Source organism: Trichosurus vulpecula, chromosome 3 (assembly GCF_011100635.1).
Source record: "Trichosurus vulpecula isolate mTriVul1 chromosome 3, mTriVul1.pri, whole genome shotgun sequence".
NCBI lineage: Eukaryota > Metazoa > Chordata > Mammalia > Diprotodontia > Phalangeridae > Trichosurus > Trichosurus vulpecula.
The window spans coordinates 200,311,496-200,335,287 of NC_050575.1; the positions used below are offsets into that span (position 1 = coordinate 200,311,496).

Here is a 23,792-nt window from a genome sequence, read left to right on the forward strand (position 1 = left end):
GTCCTTAATGGTAACTTTTTGATAAAGAGATTTAATCTGTAAAAATAGAGCCCAAAACAAAATGTGGGGGAGGAAGTTAAAAAAGCTCAACTTACCATTGGCTGATTTCAAATCAGGTTGAATGTGATTCACAAAGAACTCAGTAAGATTTACAAGTTCATTTGCTTGTGTAATTCCATGCTGAAAAATAAATTTAAATCCAAATGGAATTAAAATCCTATAGATTCTAAACTGCCGTAATAGAAATATGGGGAATTTAACAAATGTGTATTTTAAAATGAAGGCTAAGACTTCAAAGCATAAATAAAATATCCCATACACGGTATCAAGCAGGGTTTGAAAATTACAGCAGAATAGTGAATAAATCAGTGGAATATGCCACTGAGAAAATACCCCTGATATATTTTAGAAACCAAGAGACTGAGCTCAGGTAATAAATATGACATGTAGTAATTATTTTCACCCTCAAGAGATAGTAGGCCACCTTGTGCCACGAGAATCACACTCTCTGAGCAAGGCTAAGCAGATAATTATGGCTGTGTAATAGCAGAAAGAGTACTGAAATTAGAGTCAGAAGACCTGAATTCAAATCCCAGGTCTGCCTGTACTACGTTGGTTACTTCCTGGTGAGAAAGGTATTTTGCAAACCTTAGAACACCAAGGAAATGCTTCTTCACCAAACTTCCTGCACTGGAGATACCAGTAACTAACCTCCGGGAGTTACAAACATCCTCAACAGTGAGGGAGGCAAATAAAGCCAGTCTACAATCACCATGACACTACTATTTCTTGACTGGAAATCACAGCACACCAGAAGTGTAATGATAATATAGGTGATCTAGTCCCTTTCTAAGGGGGGAAAAATGAAGCCCAGAAAAGATCAACACTTTTATCTCATGTCACATAGTAAGGGAGAAAAGAAGCAGTACTAGAACCTACATCTCATAATTTTCTACCCAGGGCTCTCTCACCACACTACTCCCCTCTATCCAAACAAAAATGAGGCCAACAAGACGTCCAATAATTTCTTAAAATAAAACCATCAACGAAAGGCATTACTCTTTGAGTCTGAGCTTTCGAAGCTAATGATGTTACGAGATAAATAGCTGCATCTTTGTGTTTCCAGTTGACAGATGGGTTCTTGGCATATTCCTGTAGCATGGAATTGACATAACCAGAGAAGATTCCTGTCACAGGTCCCTCAAAAAACTTGCATAGTCCTCGTACTAGATCACAAGCAGCCCTGCGTCTGGTATCAATATCTATAAAATCAAAACGGGAAAAATGATCACAGGAAAGAGAAAAAAATTAGTCAGTAGAGAAAGACATAAATTACTATACACAAAACAGATGAAAAAAGCCCAAGAACAGGAAGATGGTTTGTGATGGCAAAACAAATAGAAATTAACTATGAGATGTAACCTAAGGAGATACTAAAATTTTTGTAATATCAAAAATGAGGGCCTAGGAAATTATAAAATACGTGAGTTTTTATGTTGCTGGTGAATGCATTCCATGACGGAATTTCAGGTAAAAAGCGGGTTGAAGGTATGGGAGAATGGAGTCAGCAAACTAACCCACAGGGGGACCAAACCCATCCCATACAGATTTCTGGGAGCTAAGTATGATTTTTACATTTTAAAATAAAGTTTTATTGCACTTAAAAAAATAAAAACCATTCTTAATTCTGAGGCCATACAAACATAGGCCAGCCCCTGGCCTGGATAATCTCTAAGGACCCTTCTGGCTAAAAAAACCTGGACTATCTTGATCCAAAAGCTTTTCCTAACAAAGCTCTTCCTACCACTCTCAACATACCTAAAATTATTTTGTACTGAAGTTAAAGTGCTTGCCTTCCAAAATCATGTTTAGAAATAGAAATGTTATAAAACACTTAAAAAAAAAAGAAATAAGTGTAAAGCCCTATTCTCTACTATGAAGTCAGCTGAACCTTTATTAAGTTAGTAATAAAAATATAACAAATTCTTGATACCTAGATATTTTATCAGACTGGAAGTATAAAATATGCTATATTAAGTCAAACTGAAAATAAAGAAAACAGCAAACTGATGTCTATTATAGGGATAATTCTAGGTATGAAAACTGTATTACTTAGATGAACAAAGGGAAAAGCAAGATATAAAGGCCAGATATCTAAAAAGGTGAAGCTGAGGCAGCACAGTATAGTGCAATGGTTCTCAAACTTTTTGATCAGAGGACCCCTTTACCCTCTGAAAAACTGAGGACCTCAACAACCTTTTGTTTATATGGGATATAACTATCAATATTTAATACTAACAATTAAAATTGACAAAGGTTTCAAATATTTGTTAATTCACTTAAAATAAGAATAAATCTACTGGAGTATAACATAAATGACACTTTGATGAAAAAGAATTTTTCTTAAAAAAAAAATTAGAAGAGTGGCATTATTTTACATATTTATTCAAATCTCTTTAATGTCTGGCTTAATTGAAAACAACTTGATTCTCACGTCTACTTCATTCAATCTGTTACGATATATTGTTTTGATTGAAGTTTATGAAAAAAAAATCTGGCCTCATAGATATATACATGGAAGAGAGGGGAATATTTTAATAGGCATTACTGTCTTAGTATTTTTATTAAAATAATTTTTATCTTACACACCCCATAAAAGGATATCATAAGGGATACCAAGGAATCCACCATTCACACTGAGAACTGCCAGTATCATGAACAGAAAAAGCTAGACATGCAGGATATCAATCAATTTTTTTTGTTTTATGTTATAAACATATATGTATCCTGTACATTGCAATGGATGTGAAAATATTTTAATGTGTACAAAGTATAATGTAATTTTAATTATTTTACGTATATAACTTCATGTCAAAGTAATAATGAAAGCAAGTTTATTTGTTTGTTTTTAAAAAGAAAGTTGGCCATGTTAAACAGAAGATGTAATTTCAGGTTCTCAATCGCTGACACAAATGGCTGGGTAGCCATGGGCAAGTCAATCAACCTTTTTAAGTATCCCAAGTAAACTCTAAGATAATAAATTACTGATGAGTACCCTACACATATGAAATCAAAGGCTAGATGTTAAAAGATACCTTCAAGACTTTTACATCTAAAAAGGAAAGCACACTTCTTAAGTAATTTTTTAAACATTTTAAGCATTCATTTTTAAAATTTTTGAGTTCCAAATTCCCTCTCATTGAGAAGGCATGCAATTTGATATAGATTAGACTTGTATAGCCACGCAAAACATTTCCCTATTACCTAAGTTTCAAAAGAAAACACAGACCAAAAACCCCAAGAAGGTTAAAAAAAAAAAAAAGTAAAAAAAATATGCTTCAATCTGCATCCAGATTCTATCAGTTCTTTCTCTGGAGGCAGACAGCATTTTTCATCATAAGTCCTTCAGAATTGGCTTGGATCACTGTACTGCTGAAAACAGCTAAGTCCATTCACAGTTGATTATAACACAATATCACTGTTATTGTGTACAATGTTCTCCTGGCTGTGCTCAGGTAAGCTTGCATCTAATAAACAACCATAACTACCAGTTCCTTCCCTACTGCCTACCAACACACCCATGTGTCCCCCATCCTTAAAAATACCTAACTTGATCCATTATTTCTCCTCCCCATTAAACTCCTCACTTAAGAAGGCCATCTACAATAGGTCTTTCCACTTCCTCTCCTCTCACTCCCCCTTCTTAACTCTCTACAGTCTGGCTTCTGACCTAACCATTGAACTGAAATTGTACTCTCCAAAGTTTTCACTGCTGTCTTAATTGCAAAATCTAATGGCCTTTTCTCAATCTTTACCCTTCCTGACCTCTCTCAGAAGCTTCTGATACTATCAATCACCCTTTTCTCATTGCTAATCTCCTACTTCAAAGTTTTGGTGACACTACTCTCTCCTGGTTCTCGTGTCTGACCATCCCTCTCAGTTTCCTTTGCTAGATATTCACCCAGGTCATGCCCACTAAAGGTGGGTGTCCCACAAGGCTTTGTCCTCTGTCCTTCTCCCTAAACTATTTCGCTTGGTGACTCATTCCTGACCTTTCACATTTCCATCCATCTCAAAATGAATGTCCTATAGTCATCTTAAATTGCACATGTCCAAAACTAAACTTGTGTTCTTACCCCAAAAAGTTTTCCCCCTTCTGAACTTCCCTGTTACTGTTGAAGGTACCATCACCCTCCCAGTCACCTGGACCCACAACCTAGGTGTCCTCCTCCATGCTTTACTCTCTTTCAAGCCTTATATCCAATCTGTTGCCAAGTCCTCTCATTTCTACCTTTATAACATTACCCCTATATACATCTTCCCTGCTCTGACACTACTGCCACTCTGGTGGAAGATCTCATCTGCTTACGCCTGAACTATAACAACAGAGTGTTGGTTAGGCTCCTTACCTTGTCTCTCCCTTCTCTGGTCCATCTACCAATCAGCTGTCAGAAATTGGTTTCGTAGATCTTAGATCAGATCATGTCACCCCATACAATCAACTCCAATGTCTCTATATCACCACCAACATCATATATAAAATTCTGCTTGATATTCAAAGCCCTTCATTACTGGCTTCCTCTTACTTTTTCCAGTGCCTGGAAAATCTCCCCAACCTCATCTCTAGCTCACCCTAGTGTCTTTCAAGTCCTAGATAAAATTCTACCTTCTTCAGGAAGGTTTTTTTCCTCCCCAATTCCCCTTAATACTACTGCTTTCTTTCTGTTAATTATCTCTACTTTATCCAGTATATATCTCATTTGTTCATAAAGTCTGCATGTTGTTTCTATTAGATTGGTAGTTCTGAGAGAGCAAGATATGTCTTTTTTTGGATCCCCAGCACTTGGCAGAGCACATAGTTGGTGCTTTATGAATGCGTTTTGTCTAACTATCCATTATAAATCTGAAGTAATGCCTTTTTTAAATTAAGAAGAGAATTTTATCTCCCCCCACCCTCCCCCAATTAATGTGAAAGAACATAAATTCAACAACCTCTAAGATTAGTTCAGTAAGAATTTAGGGATTATTACTCTCATCACAATTGGCTCAGATTGGGAATAATATACACGAGCAATTGGGTATAGAAATCTATATTACTCTACAGGAAAATAGGAGGGAAAGAGGATAAGAGAAGAGGGAAAATGATAGGATGGAGGGCAGATTGGGGAAGGGGGTAGTCAGAAAGGAGAGAGAAAATGGAATAAATGAGGGTGGGAGAATAGAATGGAGGGAAACAAAGTTCTTGTGGTTTTTCCCTTCTGTTCTGATTAGTTCTTCACGACATGACTAGTGTGGAAATATGTCTAATAAGATTATACCTGTATAGCCTAAATCAGAGTGCATGCCATCTTGGGGAGGTGTGAAAAAAAAATCTGGAACTCAAAATTTTATAAAAGTGAGTGCTAAAAACTATCTTTACATAAAACTGGAAAAAATAAAATATTATTAAGTGGGGAGAAATGAATTTAGGAGTTAAAAGATATATTAACAACAAGAATTTAAAACCAAACTCAATACTGTATACTTATTACAGCCAAGTTCAACCACAGGAGAGTTGAGAAAACTCATCACCCTTTGTTCAACATACAGGTACACTCTCAGTATGAAGCACTGTATTTGCTGTCACATGTAATCAATGCACAAGTTGCTTTTACCGAACTATTTTTCTTCCCCTTTTAAATCTTTGTTATAAAGAAAGGCTCACATCAAAAAAATCTGGTACTGAATAAGAAATAGAGTGGTTGATCAGTGGAATAGATTACATGAATAATATACACATGTAAACAACCACAGTAATCTAATGTTTGATAAACCCAAATATACAAGCATTGGGAGCAAGAAATCACTAGTCAACAAAAACTGCTGGAAAAATTGGGAAGTAGTCTGGCAGAAACTAGGCATAGAACTTCTCACACCATATGCCAAGTCAAAATGAGCACATGATTTAGATCTAAAGGGTGACATAAGCAAATCAATGGAATATGGAAAAAAATTGCCTGTCATATTTATAAATAAGGGAAGATTTCATGACCAAACAAGAGATAGATCACAGGAGGGAAAATGGATGGTTTTTATTACAAGAAATATAAAAATTTTTGCACAAACAAAACCAATACAGCCAAAACTGGAAGGAAACTGAAATAAAAAAAATTTTTTACAACAAAGTTCTGTGATAAAGGCTTCATTTCTCAAATGTATAGGGAACTGAGGCAAATTTATAAAAATAAGAGGCACTCTCCAATTGTTGAATGGTCAAAAGATACAAAGAAGCAATTTTCATAGGAAGAAATCAAACTATCAATAATTATATATAAAAAATACTGTAAATCACTAATAATTAGAGAAATACAAATTAAAACAACTCTGGGAGATCACCTCACACCTACCAGAAATGACAAATGTTGGAAAGGATGAGGGAAAAACATTAATGAAATGCTAGTAGAGTTGTGAACTGGTTTAGAGAACAATTTGGAACTATGTCTCAAGGCAGGCCTGAACAATCTGTAGACCACCAAAGGATTTTGGGCATCCCCTGAAAAATGTAGAGGGAAACAGCTCAAAATCCTTTGCTGTACCTGAGGGCAGTAAGCAGCCCATGAGCCAAAGGTTGTGCAGGCCTGTCTCAAGGGCTATAAAATTTCATACATCTTGACCCAGTAATATCACTACTAGGTCTGTATATTCCAAAGAGATCAAAAGAAGAAGACATATATACAAAAAATATTTATAGCAGCTCTTTATGTGGCAGCAGAACTGGAAATTGAGAGGATGCCCATCAGTTGGGGAATGGCTGAACCAAAGCTATGGTATACAATTTTGACAATACTTTTGTGCTAAAATAAATGAAGGGTATGGTTTCAGAAAAACTTAGGAAGACTTTTATGAATTGATGCAAAATGAAGTGAGGAGAACAATATGTGCACAGTAACAACAACATTATAATGACAATCAACTGTAAAAGACTTAGTTACTCCAATCAGTACAATGATCCAAGCCAATTCCAAAATATTCATGATGAAAAATACTATCCACCTGCAGAGAGATAACTCATGAACTCTGAGTGCAGACTGAAGCATAGGGTTTTTTCACCTTATTTTCCCCTGCCTTTCATTTATTTATTTTGCAGCATGGCTAATATGGAAATATGTTTTGCATGACTTCACCTATATACTGTTATCACATTACTTGTTTTCTCAGTGGGTGGAAGAAGGACAGGGTGGGAGTGGGGGGGATTTGGAACTCAAAATAAAAAAACAAATGCTAAAAAATAAACAATTTGAAGAAATACTCAAAATTGAGTAGCAAAAGAGGTAGTGGAGCAGTATATTCATAAATAATGTAACTCAAATGGAGAGGACATCAACCAAAAACAGCATAAACAAAGATAAAAGATTACCAGATCCTTCCAAATCCCTCCTTATGTACTCTTCAGAATTATCTTCAAAGGCCTCCTCATCAGCAGCTGCAAAATAAGAGTTGATATGCGATACATGCAAAATTGAAACAATTTTAAAAGTCATCATAATTTGTTGCTAAGTACTTGAAAGTTTTGTTTTATTTAACAGAAATAACCAAAGTTGCCTCAACTGAGTAGATGGCTATTTTTGTTCATAGCTGAATCGCAGGTACCATTTTGAAATGTGACTAGTATCAAGTCAATTGAGAAAACAGTCATACACTGCCACTGCAGGATGCAGATGACCCAATGCATGTTTTATAGTAAACTTGCTTCCTCTGACCTTCACAAATTTGCTAACTTACTTAACTTACTATTTTATATATTAAGCTCCAAGACCCTAGAAGAAAGTATGCCTCTTTGGTAGTCTGCATAGTAAAAAGCACAAATCAGGCACTCATAATTAAAAGCAACTTGAAGCAGAAACCAAGTAAGGCTGAAATTTTATATTCTTTAAGTATTTGATCACTTTGCTTCATGCAAGATGCAAACAATCCCCAAGATACAGTAAATCAAACCAAATTGTATAGCACTCCACCTAAGTTGACAAGGTTAAACCAGTCCTACACAACATGCGGTCCACCCAAGAATTTTAGGCAGCCCACAAAAAATGAAGAGGATATAAAAGAAAGTAAAGAGGTAATGAGTGTCCCAATTAACCTGCCTTCTACTACTCACTATTGTGCCCATCATGTAACTTGGTGGATGGGTTGCCACTGCACATTGTCTCATGTGCCACATGATCTGCAGCAACCAACCACTGTCAGTCTGTCTCTAGTATGAGAGAAGCGATTTCATGATAAATAAAAATCTTAAGTAATGAGTGTAATTAATTGATATTAATTGAAATTTCATTTTTTAAAAACACGGTTTATTTGCATAATGGTTTAATCATTAATTATAACTTTACTTGGAAAGTGAGCCATTAAAAACCTATCTGCAGCCTGAAGAAGTTTAACTTATTTTAATTTTGGCCCCTACCTACTCTGCCAAGCTGTGCAGGTCTGGGTTAAACTATTCTTATCTTCTTTTAAATCTAATAGCATTATAAAAAACAATTGTTTTTTGTCAAGAGTTCTAAGGAAATACTTCCAGAGAGCTTTGAAAGTTTGAATACATCAGGATTCATTGTGAAAAACTGCTTTCATTTGAAGGGTCTGAGCCTAGGTTCAATGAAGACTAAGGAAGGAAATAAGTGAGAAATAATTAATTTTACTCTCAAACCTAAAAATATGGACTGAGCAAATAAAAGGTACGTAAAAAATTTAAAAGAGCACTAATGACTTCATATGAACCAATAATCTGGTTGTTTTAAAACTAAGACCCCATTCATCCAATAAGCTAGTTGCATAAATGACAATAGTTACCTCTAAATTCCATGTTAGGAACAATGACCTTTTCGCAGATACTTGTGAGTGTATTCTGATCTTCAAAGAGATTCTTATAATGAGGTCTCTCACAAACTGAAGCCAGAAACTGAATTGCATTACTTACCAACTAGAACAAAATACAAAAAAAGAACACTTTAAAAACATAACTGACCATCGTATTTTTTGAAAAATGAAGTTCTAATCATTTGTTCTGATCATCTACTTACCAAATCATATTTGACTTCTTGGCCTGTTGTTACTAATAAATTCCAGATTGCTGTGACAAATCGGGGCAGGTATGGCTGGAATTCTTCATCATATTTTTGGGCATAGAGTGCAGCGTTATCACAAATTTGGGATTTTAACAACTCCAATAATCCCGCTTCCTCTTCATCCTCACATAAAAGAAAACTGAAAACTCAAATATACTACCGTGAGTTTAGAAAACATAACTGAAGACTACAAAACTCAAGCTACTAAGGATCAAGATCTCTAAACTGAACTATCCAAAGAATTGATATAAAACAGGGCTGTGTAACCTGTTGCCCCAAAGCCACATGTGGCCCTCTAGGTCCTCAAATGAGACCCTTTGAATTAAGGGGATTTGTTCTGTGAAGTTTGGATTCAGTCAAAGGGCCGGACTTGGGGACCTAGAGGGCCACATGTGGCTTTGAGGCTGCACTTTCCCCATCCCTGGTGTAAACATGAAGATTCATTTGCTCAATCAACCATCTGGGGCAGTAAATGACGAAATATTTTCAATTTTACACTTATCTAAAATTATACTAAAGGGATATTGCTGAAACATGCTTTCAGAAGACTCTCTGCCTTAAAGTTTCAAACAGAAAGTATCTAGAGATTAAAATGTGATAAAATACGACATTTTCCAGAGAACCTAGAAGCTATTGATTCAGCTTTATCAAGTAGCAAACTATATTTCTTTAGAACTAGTTATAGGTTGTTAGTTAAAACACATTGTTTTTTTTTATCAGTCAAATATTTCACTGAATTTGATAAAGAAGTTTCTTCATGTTAATGTGCCAACAGTAGTAACCTAAAGGCAAGCATCTGTCAATATACTGTGTGGTATTGGGAACTCCTTCCTGAATCAAAACCTTTCAACGCCTGGCTCAGTAAGCCCTACGGAACTGCCTGAGAATACAGAGGTGAAATGGCTTGCCCATGGTCAAACTAGCCTGGGTAAGCCAAGTGAGGATTTAAAGCCAGATCTTCCTGACTCCAAGCACAGACCTGTAATCAGATGCCAAGTTGCCTCTACTATAAAAAAAAAAATCACATAAAAACCTCCACCAAAAATCAATTAAGTAAAAAATAGTGGGAATCTATGTATATAGTGCACTGTGCAAAGTCCCTATGGGGGCAGTAAAATATATGGCCTTAAACAACTTATAGTATAATAGGGAGATAAGGCATCAATACAAGATGAGAAACCATACTAGTTAAATAACAGAGGATAATAATACAAGAGAGCATAAAAGGCATAATGTGATTACCAAAAGGGTAATATAGATGAGGTTCTAGAGGAGGAAAACAAAGCAAAAAAAAATTTAAAACCTCATAAGGTGTGTGTTTGTTTTTTCAAATTACAGATCAGAAAATTTAATTTTTCCATCAGACATTTCTTATGCATTTGCTATTTTCCTCCATTCCCAATTTGGAAATAAAATGGTTGCTATACTACTAAATATCAGTTTTTCAAATAACAAGCTATTCTGTACGCTTTAGAATTTCCACAGTGTGAATAATCAATCAGCATCACAAGATCTAGAGCAAAAAGTGACTTTAGAAACCTAAAGAAATGCAAAATTTCTAAAATCCAAATCCCTTATTTCATTAATGAGGAAAAAAATTCTCTGAGTGGTAAAATAATTTGTCCAATATCGCATTAGTAGTAACACAGTCAAGATTTGCATTCCAATACTGACAATATCTCATTAACTTTCTTCAGGCTGTCAAATCAAGAAACTACAAAATTCAGGGATGTGATGTTCTTGCCAGTGATGGAAAATCAACTATCAATTAACAAGTAGCTATTGAGTGCCTACTATGAGTCAAGCACTGGGGATACAATGAAAGAAACAGGCTCTGCCCTCAAGGTTTGTAACATTCTGTTAGAAGACATAACATGTACATCTATAAATATATACAAAATAAATACAAATTTTGCTTATTGAGATTCATGGGGGTGGAGGGTGCCAGGGATATACAGAGCTACTAACAGCAGTGGAGATCAGGAAAGGTTTTTGTGGAGAAGGTGGCACTTGAGCTTTCAAGGAAAACAAAGATTCTAAGAAACAGAGGTGAGCAGGGAACTGTAAATTTGTGGACTGAAATTAATTAAGGAGATAATGAAAAATAAAGATGGAATTTATGGTGGAACCAATTGAAACTTTTATTAATGTCTGAATTGTCTAAATATTGTTGTCTTATATTGTCTCATTTACACGAGATTTAAAGTGCATTTATGGAAAAGGGAACCCCTGAATATACTTAGCCACCTTTTACAGCAAAAGTTTTTTATATCAAGCCAGTATCTTGGAAGAACATCAATCAACAATCGTTGAGGAAGGTGAAATAAAAGACAACTAGTATGCTTTATTGGCAGCTAGGTGGTGCAGTGGATAGGGTGCTGGGCCTGAAGTCTGGGAGACTCATCTTCCTGATTTCAAATCTGACCTCAGACACTCAGACACTTACTAGCTGCGTGACCCTGGACTTAACCTTATTTGCCTAAGTTTCCTCATGTAAAATGAGCTCGAGAAGGAAATGGCAAACCATTCTAGTATCTTTGCCAAAAAAACCCCAAATGGGGTCACCAAGAGTCAGACACAACTGAAAGGACTGAACAAGAGTATATTTTATATAATACTTACATCAGTTTGTAGCAGCTTATTATCCAAAGTTAAGAGGCTATGGAAATTATTCATCCATGTTTCCATATTATCTTCAAAAAATTCTGGTAGGTCCTAAAAGGTTAATAGATGGAGTCTGAAGAAATTTCATTAAAGTGAAGCATCATGCTATTTTTATAAGTCCTCCAATTTTTATGTTCCTTAGTTCATACTTAGTAAAATCCAAACTCCTTAGCCTTTCAAGGATCCCTAAGGATCCGTCTACAGGATCCTTGTAAGGGCCCCTAAAATCTAGTTCTTCCAATCTATCTTTTCTCACACCAAACCCCTGTGAATATTCTATGATCACGAAACTGGAATGTTTACAACTTACTTTGCCTTTCTAGTGCCATTTTCCACACCTTCTCTGAACCTTGTGGGGCCCCAACAAAGCTAAACTGACTCTGTACTCTAAGGTCCTGTAGCACTCTTTACCTCTCCATTTATCATTTGCATTAGAATACTTTGTGTACATAGCACTCATACAAATTAGAGAGGTGCAACTGTTTTTCTTTTATCACTTTCAACATCAAGTACCTTTAACATACAGTGCCTTTCACATACAGAACAATTTATAACAAGGGCTGAAATAACTCTTGAATTAATGAATTTAACATGATCTTCTCAAATATTTATTTCAAAAGAGGAAAAGGTACAATGTCTCATATTTTGTACATCAGGTGAAAAAGAGTTGCAGTCCTCCTCTGATGTCTCATTGTGACATGGAGAAAGGTTGTGCTCTGGCAGGTCCTACCAAAATGGAAAAACTTCCAGTATAAAACCCAAGGACAGACTATTATCTGTCTAACTACAGCACTACTAATCACTTAAAGGTTAGCTACCAAATAATGAAAACTTTGGCCAGAGCAATTAATTAAGTCATCTACTAAAGCAATCTGACTGGGTGAAAGAAGCTTCCAGAGATAAAATCACAAATTTTTAATATACTGAAACAGTCTTCTTCCATAGAATTCTGTGACTACTAAAATAACTAAATAAGAATGATAAGGAGATGCTAAACTTTCTTAATAAAATTACTAAGATGCAAGTATTTTTTCTAATATAAAACACCATCTGATAAGAGTAAAGTAATAAGAATTAGGATGAAAGTTACCTGAAAGTTTAAGCTGTAGAATAGTTTTGCAATCAAAATTAAAGAAGAAAAAAGAACTTTCAGAGCCGATGCATCATTTGCATGGGTGCTGCAGAGTTCAATAGTAGCCTTAAAACAGGAAGAAATTTAGAAATATTATCAGTAAAGCACACTCAAGTCTCAGTATGTAATATAAAAGTCTACTTTGTATAATGCAGCCAATTGCCAGGCTGAATCTATTCACAATTCTTAACCTAGCCAAAAACCAACATAAAAGTGAAAGATCTTCTTATAATACATTGTTTTTTATGAATTAACATCTCTTTTCTATAACTAGCTTATAGAGAACAAAAATCAAGTTACACTAGGAAAATATTTTTAAGTGAAAACAAAACCCCAAATGCTTTTAATCAAAATAGGCTTTCAAGAAAATTTCATAAATTTGATTTTTAAAATTTGAACATTCATTTAACTAAAAATTCTCATCCATACCTTGAAAAGATTTGTCAAAGGTAGTGCAAAGGCATCCAAAACAAGTTTAATTTCAGTCCATAACTCGTTTGACTTAAATTCATGGCGATATCTAGGAAATAAATACGTGGCTATTTTATTTGAATTGTTGTTTATTAAAGGGCTTAAATTCTTGTATATATTCACATTGTGATCTGTTCAGCACTTGACACTGGTGATCAACCCTTCTCCTTCTCCACATTCTCTTCAAGTATGGCTTTCATGATACAGTATGTTCCCACCTATATGACTGTTTCCTTCACTAGTTTCTTTTCCTAATGCTTTCTAAGGCTATTATTATTTTCTTTCTTTTTTTTGGTTTTGTTTTGCCATTATTTGCTATAAACAAATATGGACTGTTGTATGATAATTATATCACAGGTACTTTAAATAAAGGAGACATGGGCAACTCACTTAACCTCTTTGAGACTGTTTCCTCATCTGTAAACTGAGATTAAACTGAGTTAATGTATGTTAAATGTTTTGTAAATCTCAAGGTACTATTTGTAGTACATGTATCTTTTTAAATTGTAAGCTCCATGAGGGGACAGGTGTTTTCCTAATTTTTGTCATTTCCTCAGTATTAATGCCTTTTTTGCTTTTGCTTTTCTGAAATTTCATGTTTTCATCATCTCTACTTAGGTGTCTACTAATTTAAGAAATTAGTTTGACAAGAATTTGATGAGAGACAAATTTTTCTCATTTTTCATAAATCTGGCCAGGGTAATTTATGTTAGTATATCAAAAAAATATATAAGATTTAATTTAGTATGGAATTCATTGAAGAGTGTATGCCATCTACTTGGAACTTCAAAAATGGTTTCCAAATTAATCATTTTTAAAATATCAGATAGTAAAATATAGGAGAGATTTTACATATTTATAAGAAAACATGACACAGGAGAATTTAGGGAAGGAAATATGCATGCATGGTGTATTAAAACTGAGAAACAGGTATATATAAACATACGAAAAAAACTTCTTACCACAGTAGCATAGTGTTTGATAAACCCAAAGATTCAAGCTATTAGTACAAGAAACTCATCATTTGTCAAAAATTGTTAAGAAAACTGGAAAGCAATCTGGTAAAAACTAGGTATACACAAAACATCTCCATTGGATATCAAGAAAAGCTCCAAATGGGTACATGATTTAGAAATAAAGAGTGATTTCATAAACAAATTAGAAAAGCATGGAAAAACTTACCAAATCTATGGATAGAAGAATTTTGAAACAAACAAGATATAGAGAGTCTCACAGGAGGTAAAATAGACAGTTTTTATCACATAAAATATAAAACTTTCTGCATAAGCAAAATCAATATAGCAAAAATTAGAAGAGAAGCAGAAAATTGGGAGGGAAAGTATTTGCAGCAGATTTCTTTCATAAGAGCTACTACTCCTCAATTGACAAATGATCAAAAGATATGAATAGGCAGTTTTCAGAGAAAAAATTCAAGGTATCAATAGTGACATGCAAAAATGTTCCAAATCACTAGTGATTAGATAAATAACAAAACAAATCTAACACACCATCTCACATTCATTGGAGCTGATAAAAAAGAAAAATGACAAATTCTGATGGGGCTGTGAGAAATAGTGTAATAATGCACTGCTGGTAAAACTGAGAACTGGTCCAATGATTACAATAAGCAATTTGGAACTATGCCTAAAAACTACCAAATTGTTTATGCATTTTGACCAGCAAAAACACTAGTTTGTCTATACCCCAAAGAGAAAAAGAAAAAAGGCCTACAAAAGTATTTATAGCAGCTCTTTTTATGGTAGCAAAGAACTGCAAACTCAGAGGATACCCATCAACTGGGAGAAAGACTGAACAAGTTACGGTATATGGGTGTAATGGAACGCTACTGTACTATAAGAAATGATGAAAGAGATGATTTAAGAGAAACCTGGGAAGACTCGTATGAATTGATACAAAGTGAAGTGAACAGAACCAGGAAAACAATTTAGACAACAACAACAACAATATCTTATAAGTGAAAAGACTTTGTAAGATTTAAGAACTCTAAAAACACAATGATCAACCATAATTCCAGAGGACTCATAATGAAACAAATTACCTATGTGCAGAAAGACAAGACTCAGTGCAGATTGAAGGATATTTTTGGACACAGTCAAAAAGGGAATCTGTTGTGCCTGACTATTTATGTTTATAATGGGTAGTTTTTCTTATCTTCTTAATGGGAATAGCAGGTGAGGAAGAGAGAATGGGAGGAAGAGAACTGTATCTGAAAATAAAACTGACTAAAAGAAAAATTGGGGCGGGCGGGGGGAAGCTTTGGCCATGCTGCTGCTGCTGCTGCTGCTGCAGGCACAAGGCGGTGGAGGAGCCCTTGAGCAGCAGCGGCCCCCAGACACCCGACAGTGAGTGCCACTTCTACGCTGGAGGTCAGGTGTACTTGGGGGGAGGCAGCCCACATGCCCAGTGTTGAACCACTCTTTGCACCTTAGCAAGGCACAGATTTCTAAGTCAGTACCTTATTGGGAAGGAGCAGCTGTGATAAATGGGGAGTTTTAGGATCTAAAATTAACTGATTATCAACAAAAATATTTCATTGCTTTTAGTGACAGAATTGAAGAATTCAAAGCTATAAATACAGAAATGGTTGCATGCTCTATTGATTCACAGTTCACCCATTTAGCATGGATTAATGCCCCAGGGAAGCAAGGAGGCATTTGGACCAATGAAAATTCCACTTCTTTCAGATTTGACACACCAGATTTCAAAGGATTATGTAGTTTATCTGGAGGTCTCAGGTCACACTCTTAGAGGCCTTGTCATTATTGATGATGAGGGGATCCTACAACAGATTACAATGAATGACCTTCCTTATGGCAGATCAATGGATGAAACAATTCTCATTCCAGTACAGTGACAAACATGGAGAAGTGTGCCCTGCTGTTGGGAAACCTAGTGGTGAAACAATAATTCCAGATCCAGATCCAGCTGAAAAACTGAATTATTTTGATAAACAAAATTCAATTGAAATGCTTGCTCAGGTCATGTAGAGTTCAATGATTACAAATAAAATTTTAGTGGTTTTGATACTAAAAAAAAAACTGCTTGTTTTATTAAAGAGTTGGTAATTGTGCTTTAGATATAATGCCAAAAATCACAAAAATAAAACTGTTTACAATTCAATAAACATTTACCTATCTTGCACAGAAGTATGTGAAAAGCAAAACTAATAAGCATTTGGATCCTTTAAAACATCTGAATTCATGCTTTCTGTATATATACACCAACTCACAAATCCCATACCTTTTAAATAACGAATGTGCTGTGCGAAGAACCCCATTGATAACATGGAAGTCTCCACTCTGAAAACGATTGACCATTTCTGTCAGTAAGTCAGGCCATTTTTGAGGAAAATCTTCTCGGCCAATGATACTAATTGCATCACTCAGCTAGAAACAAAAAAAAGAAATAATTAAATTGGGTGAAAGCTTGATAAAACAAGTCTGAAATGATAACAAAATACTATATGATCCTGTATTACCTGTTTCTGAATCTGTTCAGGACTGCTAAGCATCAAGTGCACTATATTGGCTTTAATGGCTATCCGATCTGCTTCACAGATTTTGTTTGGTTCATCCTCAATCTAAAAGTAAAGTATTGATAGTTAACATAAAATGATCATACATTCTCTTCCAAGTTCTTGGACAAACTATAATTAAATTTTCTCTTCAAAGTGAAGAAGTTTGAAAACTCCTTGCAACTACCCATTACTACTTCTAGGTTTCCCCTCTACCAGCATCATTCAGTAATATCTCTTCATTTGAGGTCCCTAAAATCTACCCCTACCACATAAACAAAATCCTGGCAGCTGCTGTTACTGACCACCAGGATACTCTTAGTTCTATACCTGGCCCACAGTTTTCTCTCTCCCTTCCAACTCCAGCCCTCATAACAGGGGACTTCCACATACAGAAAGATATTCTCTCAAATATACTCATACCCCTCAAAGTTCATCAACTTACTCACTTCAAATCTCCTCCTCCATCCTATCTTAGCCACATATAAAGATGGGCATACCCTTGATCTTGCCATCACCCACAAATACACTATTTCAGTGTTCATGAACTCTGAAATTCCCTTATCTGATGACAATCTATTGTCATTCTACCTCTTTCTGACTTGCAAGCCCAAAACCTTTTCTTTGTCTTCACCATAACCTCCAATCCCTGAATCTACCAGTTCTTTCCCATGTCAACACCATTCCATTGGCCATATTCTCCCCTTCCTTCCTCATCCTGACTTCTTAATAAACAAGTTTAATTTTACACTGCCTTGATTCCCTTATCCATCGCCATTCTTGCCCCATCAATCCTCACTCAGGGATCACGTCACTTCCACCATCTGCTGCCTTTGCTCCTATACAAATACAGCTGAATGAAGCTAGAAAAAATCAGAAAACCATGCAGACTGGGTCTACTACAAATTTATGTTACATAACCTCAACAGGGCCCTTATTATAGCAAAGTAATCCTTTCACACCTCCCTAATTAACTCACAATTCCACTTACCAAATTTTTTCATCCCTCCTCCAATCTTCCAAGGCTCTCCTTCCCCCCATCCTCTCACCCAAGAACCTTGCCTCATATTTTAATGGAAAAAATAATTTTTTGGAGCCATTTGTCCAGAGCTCCCTCTTCTCCACTCCTACTCAACTCACATCACTCAGATGCCTTATGAGAGTATCTCCTTTATCCCTCTCTCACATAATCAGGCAGCTTTCCTACTTGCTCTACATGCATAAGTGATGGCATTCCTTCCTATCTTTTCTTCATCAGATTGCCCCCTCCATCATTCCATCCTCTCACTTGTCTTCAATCTCCTTGTCTACTGGCTGCTTCCCTACTGCCTGCAAACACACCCACATGTCTCCCCCATCCTTAAAAATACCTCACTTGATCCATTATCTCTCCTCCCAATTATGGTTAAATTCCTCACTTCAGAAGGTCATCTATAATAAGTATCTCCACTTCCTCTCCTCAACTCTCTACAGTCTGGCTTTGACCTCACCATTCAACTGAAATTGCACTCCCCAAAGTTATCACTGATCTCTTAATCGCAAAATCTAATGGCCTTCTCTCAATCCTCATCCTTCCTGACCTCTAGGCAGCTTCTGACACTGTCAATCACCCTTTTCTCATTGCTAATCCCCTTCTTCAAGGTTTTGGTGACACTACTCTCTGTTGGTTCTACTTGTCTGACCCTTCCCTCTCAGTTTCCTTTGCTAGATATTCATCCAGGTCATGCCCACTAAAGGTGGATGTCCCACAAGGCTCTGAACTCTGTCCTCCCTCTAAACTATTTCACTTGGTGATCTCAGCATGGTTTCAATTATCATGTCTATGCTCATGGTTCTCAGATCCACTTATCTAACACCAAACTCATTCCTGACCTTTCACACTTACATCCATCTCAAAATGGATTCCTATAGTCATCTTGAGTTCAACATGTCCAAAACTGAACCTGTGATCTTTCCGCAAAAAGTCTTCCCCCTTCTGAACTTCCCTATTACTGTTGAGGATACCATCACCCTCCCAGTCACCTGGGCTCACAACCTAGGCGTCCTCCTTCATGCTTTACTCTCTTTCAACCCCTATATCCAATCTGTTGCCAAGTCCTCTCATTTCTACCTTCATAACATCTCTCCTATATAATCTCTTCTCTCCTATGACACTACTACCAACCTAGTGGAGGATCTTATCAGCTCATGCCTGGATTTTTACAATAGAGTACTAGTTGGTCTCTCTACCTTCTCTCTCCATGCATGAAATACTGTCCTTCCCCATCACCACCTCTTGGCTTCCCTGGCTTACTTCAAGTGCCATCTAAAACTCTATTTTGTACAAGAAACTTTTCTCAATCCCTCTTAATTCTAATATAGTCCCTCTATTGATGAACTCCAATTTATGCTATACATACTTTATCTGTAAATAGTTGCTTTCATGCTATATCCCCTCATTAGACTGTGAGCTCCTTAAGAGTAGGACTATACTTTTGCCCTCACACTGTTCCTGGTACTTAATTAATGCTTATTAACTTTTAAATTACAAATTTTCTGGGTTATGCATCCCAGAAGGACCTGTTGGTAGGGCTGTCTACCATGAGTAATAAATAGCACCATGAAAACATAATGTTAAGATGTCACAGGGAGAATTAGTGCCACAGTGGTAAGATATTGCTACACATGCAGGAAGCCAGATACCAGGAAAACTAGAAGCAAACAGTCAAAGAAAACAACTCTACTGAGGGTCAATTAGTAGTTGTAAAACATTCAATTTCATTCTTTGTCATTAACCTGATGTTATAAGTGGGTTTCTTTGGCATTACACTGGGCCTCCAACATAAAGTATTAATAGATTTATCATAAAAATATGCTGGTCAAGTTATTAAAGCACAGTGCTTGCCTGCACATTTATTTGTTTACAAGGTCTCTATCCTTCCTACTTCACCTCATGTGTGTACAGCAGTGAAATGAAGACAAAAGTTTAAAAAAGTAGAAGAAGTTTCATTTCAAACCATAATCCAAATAAAAACCAAATTAATGTTTCACTCTCATCTCATGATCTAAGGCATCAAAGACTTTTTATAAGAGAAGTTCTTGGAATTCCAGACCCAGATTGAGCAGGATGACTGGAATGCTATGTAGTGCTAATACTCTAATAGTAAGAAAAGAAACAAAGTATCTCCTTAGAACCATAATGTCTCCAAAGGGTGTTGCATTAAATAAGAAAAACAGAGGTTCTGGGAGTAGATTGGTTCTGTTCAGAGTTTGAAAAGAAAAAAGAGATGGAGGGGGTAAAAGGAATTCACTAGTGCAGAAAGATGATGAAGAGGGTAGAACTTAATATTTCTCATACTTGGGGTGCATGAGAAGAGCATGAAGGAGTGGACAAATGAACTTTATTCTCATACAAAAAGAAGATAGAAGGGTTGAAAACATAATTTGGTAGAGAAATACATGAAACTCAAGAGAAAAACAAGTAAGAGTATTCGAGGTGGAAGTGAGGGGATTATAAGGAGAATAATACCTAGAAAGGAAAAGCAGAGAGAAAAACAAACTTCCTTATCCTAAAGTGTCCAAAAAGGCAAAAAAAAATTTTAAAGAACCAGAATACACCCGTATGTACAAAAATATTTATAGCAGCTTTTTGTGGTAGCAAAAAATTGGAAATCAAGGGGATGCCCATCAATTGGGTAATGGCTAAATATATGAATGTATATGGAATACTATTGTGCTATAAGAAATTAGGAGCAGATGGACTTCATAAGAACCTGGAAAAACTTATATGATCTGATGATGAGTGAAGGGAGCAGAACCAGGAGAAAATTGTACACAACCACAGACACATTGCTTCTGTGATGACTAACTTTGACAGAGTTGGCTCTTCTTAACAATGCAAGGTTCCAAGACAGCTCCAAAAGACTCATGATGGAAAAGGCTATCCACATCCAAAGTCTGGAGTCTGAATGCAGATTGAAGCAAACTATTTGCTCTTCCTTTTTAATTTAATTTTATTTGATTCTTGATTTTATCTTTCTCATTGTTCATTTCATTGGTTACAATTCTTCCTTACAATTATTCGGTTAAATAAGTTTAATGTGAAGGTATTATGTAGAACCTATATCAGATCACATGCCGTCTTGGGGGGGAAGGGGAAGAAGGGGAGGGAGAAAATTTGGAACTCAAAAACTTGCGGAACTGAGTGTTGTAAACTAAAAAAAAAAAATTAACTTAAAAAAAAAGAAGAACCAGAATACAAAAAGTTACCTGAGATTCCCTCATAGACAAATGGCTGAACAAATTGAGATATGACTGCAACAATATTACTGAACCATGAGAAATGACAAAAAAGACAACTTCAGAGAACCCTAAATAGTGTGAATTGAAAAAGTAAGTGAACAGAATAAGGACAGCAATATTATAAAGAAAAAAAACTTTGAAAGACTTTAAAAGATCCAATCAATGCAGTAGTCAACCAAATTAATCACGTCCCCAGAGAATTTATGTATGATGAAGCATGTTACTATTCCCTTACAGAGAGGTATGGACATAAGGAACACAAGAGATATACATTTTGGACAAGTCCATTGTGACATTTTTTTTCCCTTGACTATTGTTCACAAAGGCATTTTTTTCTTTTTTGTTTTTTAATGTGGGGGAGGGGGGAGTCAGGAGAGAGGGAAGAGTTATCAACAGTGATGCTAAGAAAAAGAGGAACACTAAATTTTTTTTTAAATGCACATAAGAGAAAACTGAAAGAATTCAGAAGGATGCACAGACAGGCCAAAGAGTTTTCAAAGTAATATATACAAATTATTGTATGTTTTTTTTCAAAAATTCAGTTTCATATAGAAATCTATATTCTGCTGTATGGAAATGTTGGAGATTCTTGGTATTTTAAGTTCAAACTCCGCCCCCCTGCCCCCAATTCTTAAACATTAAGAAAAGCAATACACATTTAGCAGGAAGTTGTGAAGTTTTCTCTGATGACTGAGATATTTAGAGTAGAGAAGATAACAGTTTCTTGAATAGATGTAGGAAGACGTGCTTTCAAATTTCCTTCTACTTCAGTAACTGAACAATCCTATTTCCTTTCAGCATTAGAAAAAAATTCACATCTATCAAATGCTTAAGCACAGAGGTGCATGCACGCGCACACGTGGCTAATAAGACAATGTTTTCTATATATTTACTATCCGGAAAATAAGCAGCTTGCCAAATACATTCTGTAAGCAATAAGTCTGAAGGATTCTTATGTATGAAATAAATCTATTTCCAACATCCAATTAATCTTATCTGCAATATCACTGGTACTATCATTACAAAGAACTTGCTCATTGTTTCTTTACCCAAGACAAGGGTGAACAAACGAGAACAAAACATTAAACGTGTCATAATTTAAGATTCTGGAGTAGTTTTAAAACTTGTAGTCCCCAACAAATTTTAAATATATCTTGAAATTATGAATATGTTTACATTTTAAAATATATAGACCACCTGCCATTATAAGGAACTCCTAGGACTAAACAAAATTATTTTGCTATTATATAAAATGCTTTTCCTCTGTGATGTGATTTATTCTTCTTTTGGTTAGTTTTATCCCATTTATATATAATCTCATAATTTTAGTCCAAGACACAAAAATAACTCTTATTGTATGTTCAGGCCATTAAATATAGCATTGTTTTCCCTGACAAGGCATTTTTAAAACACAATTAAATTTATAAAATGTAATAAACAACACCTCAAAAAAGAAAAAGGGTCATTAAAACATTTTTTAAAATGCACAGAACAAAAGTTTAGGGGGAAAAAAACAAGACAGCTTTGAAGCTAATGTGCAGAATTTGTTGTCTATTTAAAAAAACAAATAGGATAAACAAAAATATTTTTAAAAAGCAGCATCACGTCAAAGGAGCTAGCAAAGTTGAAATTAATAAAAATGGAGATGAAATCAATAAAAATATAAAATCTTAGCCATTACCAAGGAAAGCAAATTTATGGAAATTGTTCAAGTAACCAATGAGGGGGGAAAAAAGGCTTTGAAATAGAGCCTTGTTCAAAGCAAGTTTCTATTTAATTTGTGTCAATTAGTATTCTGCAAATATTGCTTGCAAAGGTCCTATAAAGTTACAGTAGAGATAAAAGTTTTAAAATTCCATTTACTAAAATACCTACAATTCTCCAGTTCCTCTTGATATAGTTCTTGAATGTTACTGAGGCACACACTTTGATGACATTATCTTGAGACTTCTCCAGCAATGTTAAAAGCAACAATGGGTAGTTCTGATTTCCTTCAACAGACTCGAGAAATTTCTCAGCTGTAAAAATAATATCATTCTTAGGGAACACCAAATAATCTTATTAAATATCAAAATCCTTTCATTTTAAGTAGATGAGAAACACGGAAATTTAAAGATTTCAATTTCAAAGTTAAGAATGGAGAAATCTAATTAAACTCACCTAGGTCAGATCTTCTTAATCTAACTGAGGTATCCAAAAACTTCAAATGTTAAGAGCATTTCCTCAAGCACTCTAGTTTCCCTTTGAAACTCAAGATAAATCTATTAGGCCCCATTTTCCCTCATGCATAAAATGAAGGGAATGGACCACATCATACAACCATATGTACAGTGATTTGCAGTTCTAAATGTACTTTAATATGTATCACCTCATTTCATCCATAAAACACATTAGATATTGTAGATATTTTCAGTAGATATTTTCATCTCAATTTTAGAGATAAAAAAAGGTACAGCAAAGTAAAGTGAATTTTGGTAAAAATCATAATCAAGTAAGTTGCAAAGCTAGGACTAGAACACTTGTTAAGTTATTTCAGTTATGTCCATCTTTCTGGGGTTTTCTTGGCAAAGCTATTGGAGTGGTTTGCCATTTCCTTCTCCAGCTCACTTTA

At 35.3% G+C, this 23,792-nt stretch overlaps 1 protein-coding gene across 1 annotated transcript in view; it reads right to left on the minus strand.

Annotated features, from left to right (window-relative positions):
- CSE1L (chromosome segregation 1 like) overlaps positions 1 to 23,792 on the minus strand; it is a 67,972-nt gene that overhangs the window by 18,985 nt on the left and 25,195 nt on the right. Inside the window, exons 3-13 of the mRNA XM_036748985.1 lie at positions 23,057 to 23,199; positions 16,865 to 16,966; positions 16,627 to 16,772; positions 13,324 to 13,414; positions 12,853 to 12,960; positions 11,721 to 11,813; positions 9,054 to 9,221; positions 8,824 to 8,953; positions 7,397 to 7,462; positions 1,060 to 1,262; positions 96 to 180 (exon numbers count right to left, since the gene is read on the minus strand). Of these exons, the coding sequence (XP_036604880.1) occupies positions 96 to 180; positions 1,060 to 1,262; positions 7,397 to 7,462; positions 8,824 to 8,953; positions 9,054 to 9,221; positions 11,721 to 11,813; positions 12,853 to 12,960; positions 13,324 to 13,414; positions 16,627 to 16,772; positions 16,865 to 16,966; positions 23,057 to 23,199 (1,335 nt within the window). The remainder of the gene's footprint in view (positions 1 to 95; positions 181 to 1,059; positions 1,263 to 7,396; positions 7,463 to 8,823; positions 8,954 to 9,053; positions 9,222 to 11,720; positions 11,814 to 12,852; positions 12,961 to 13,323; positions 13,415 to 16,626; positions 16,773 to 16,864; positions 16,967 to 23,056; positions 23,200 to 23,792) is intronic.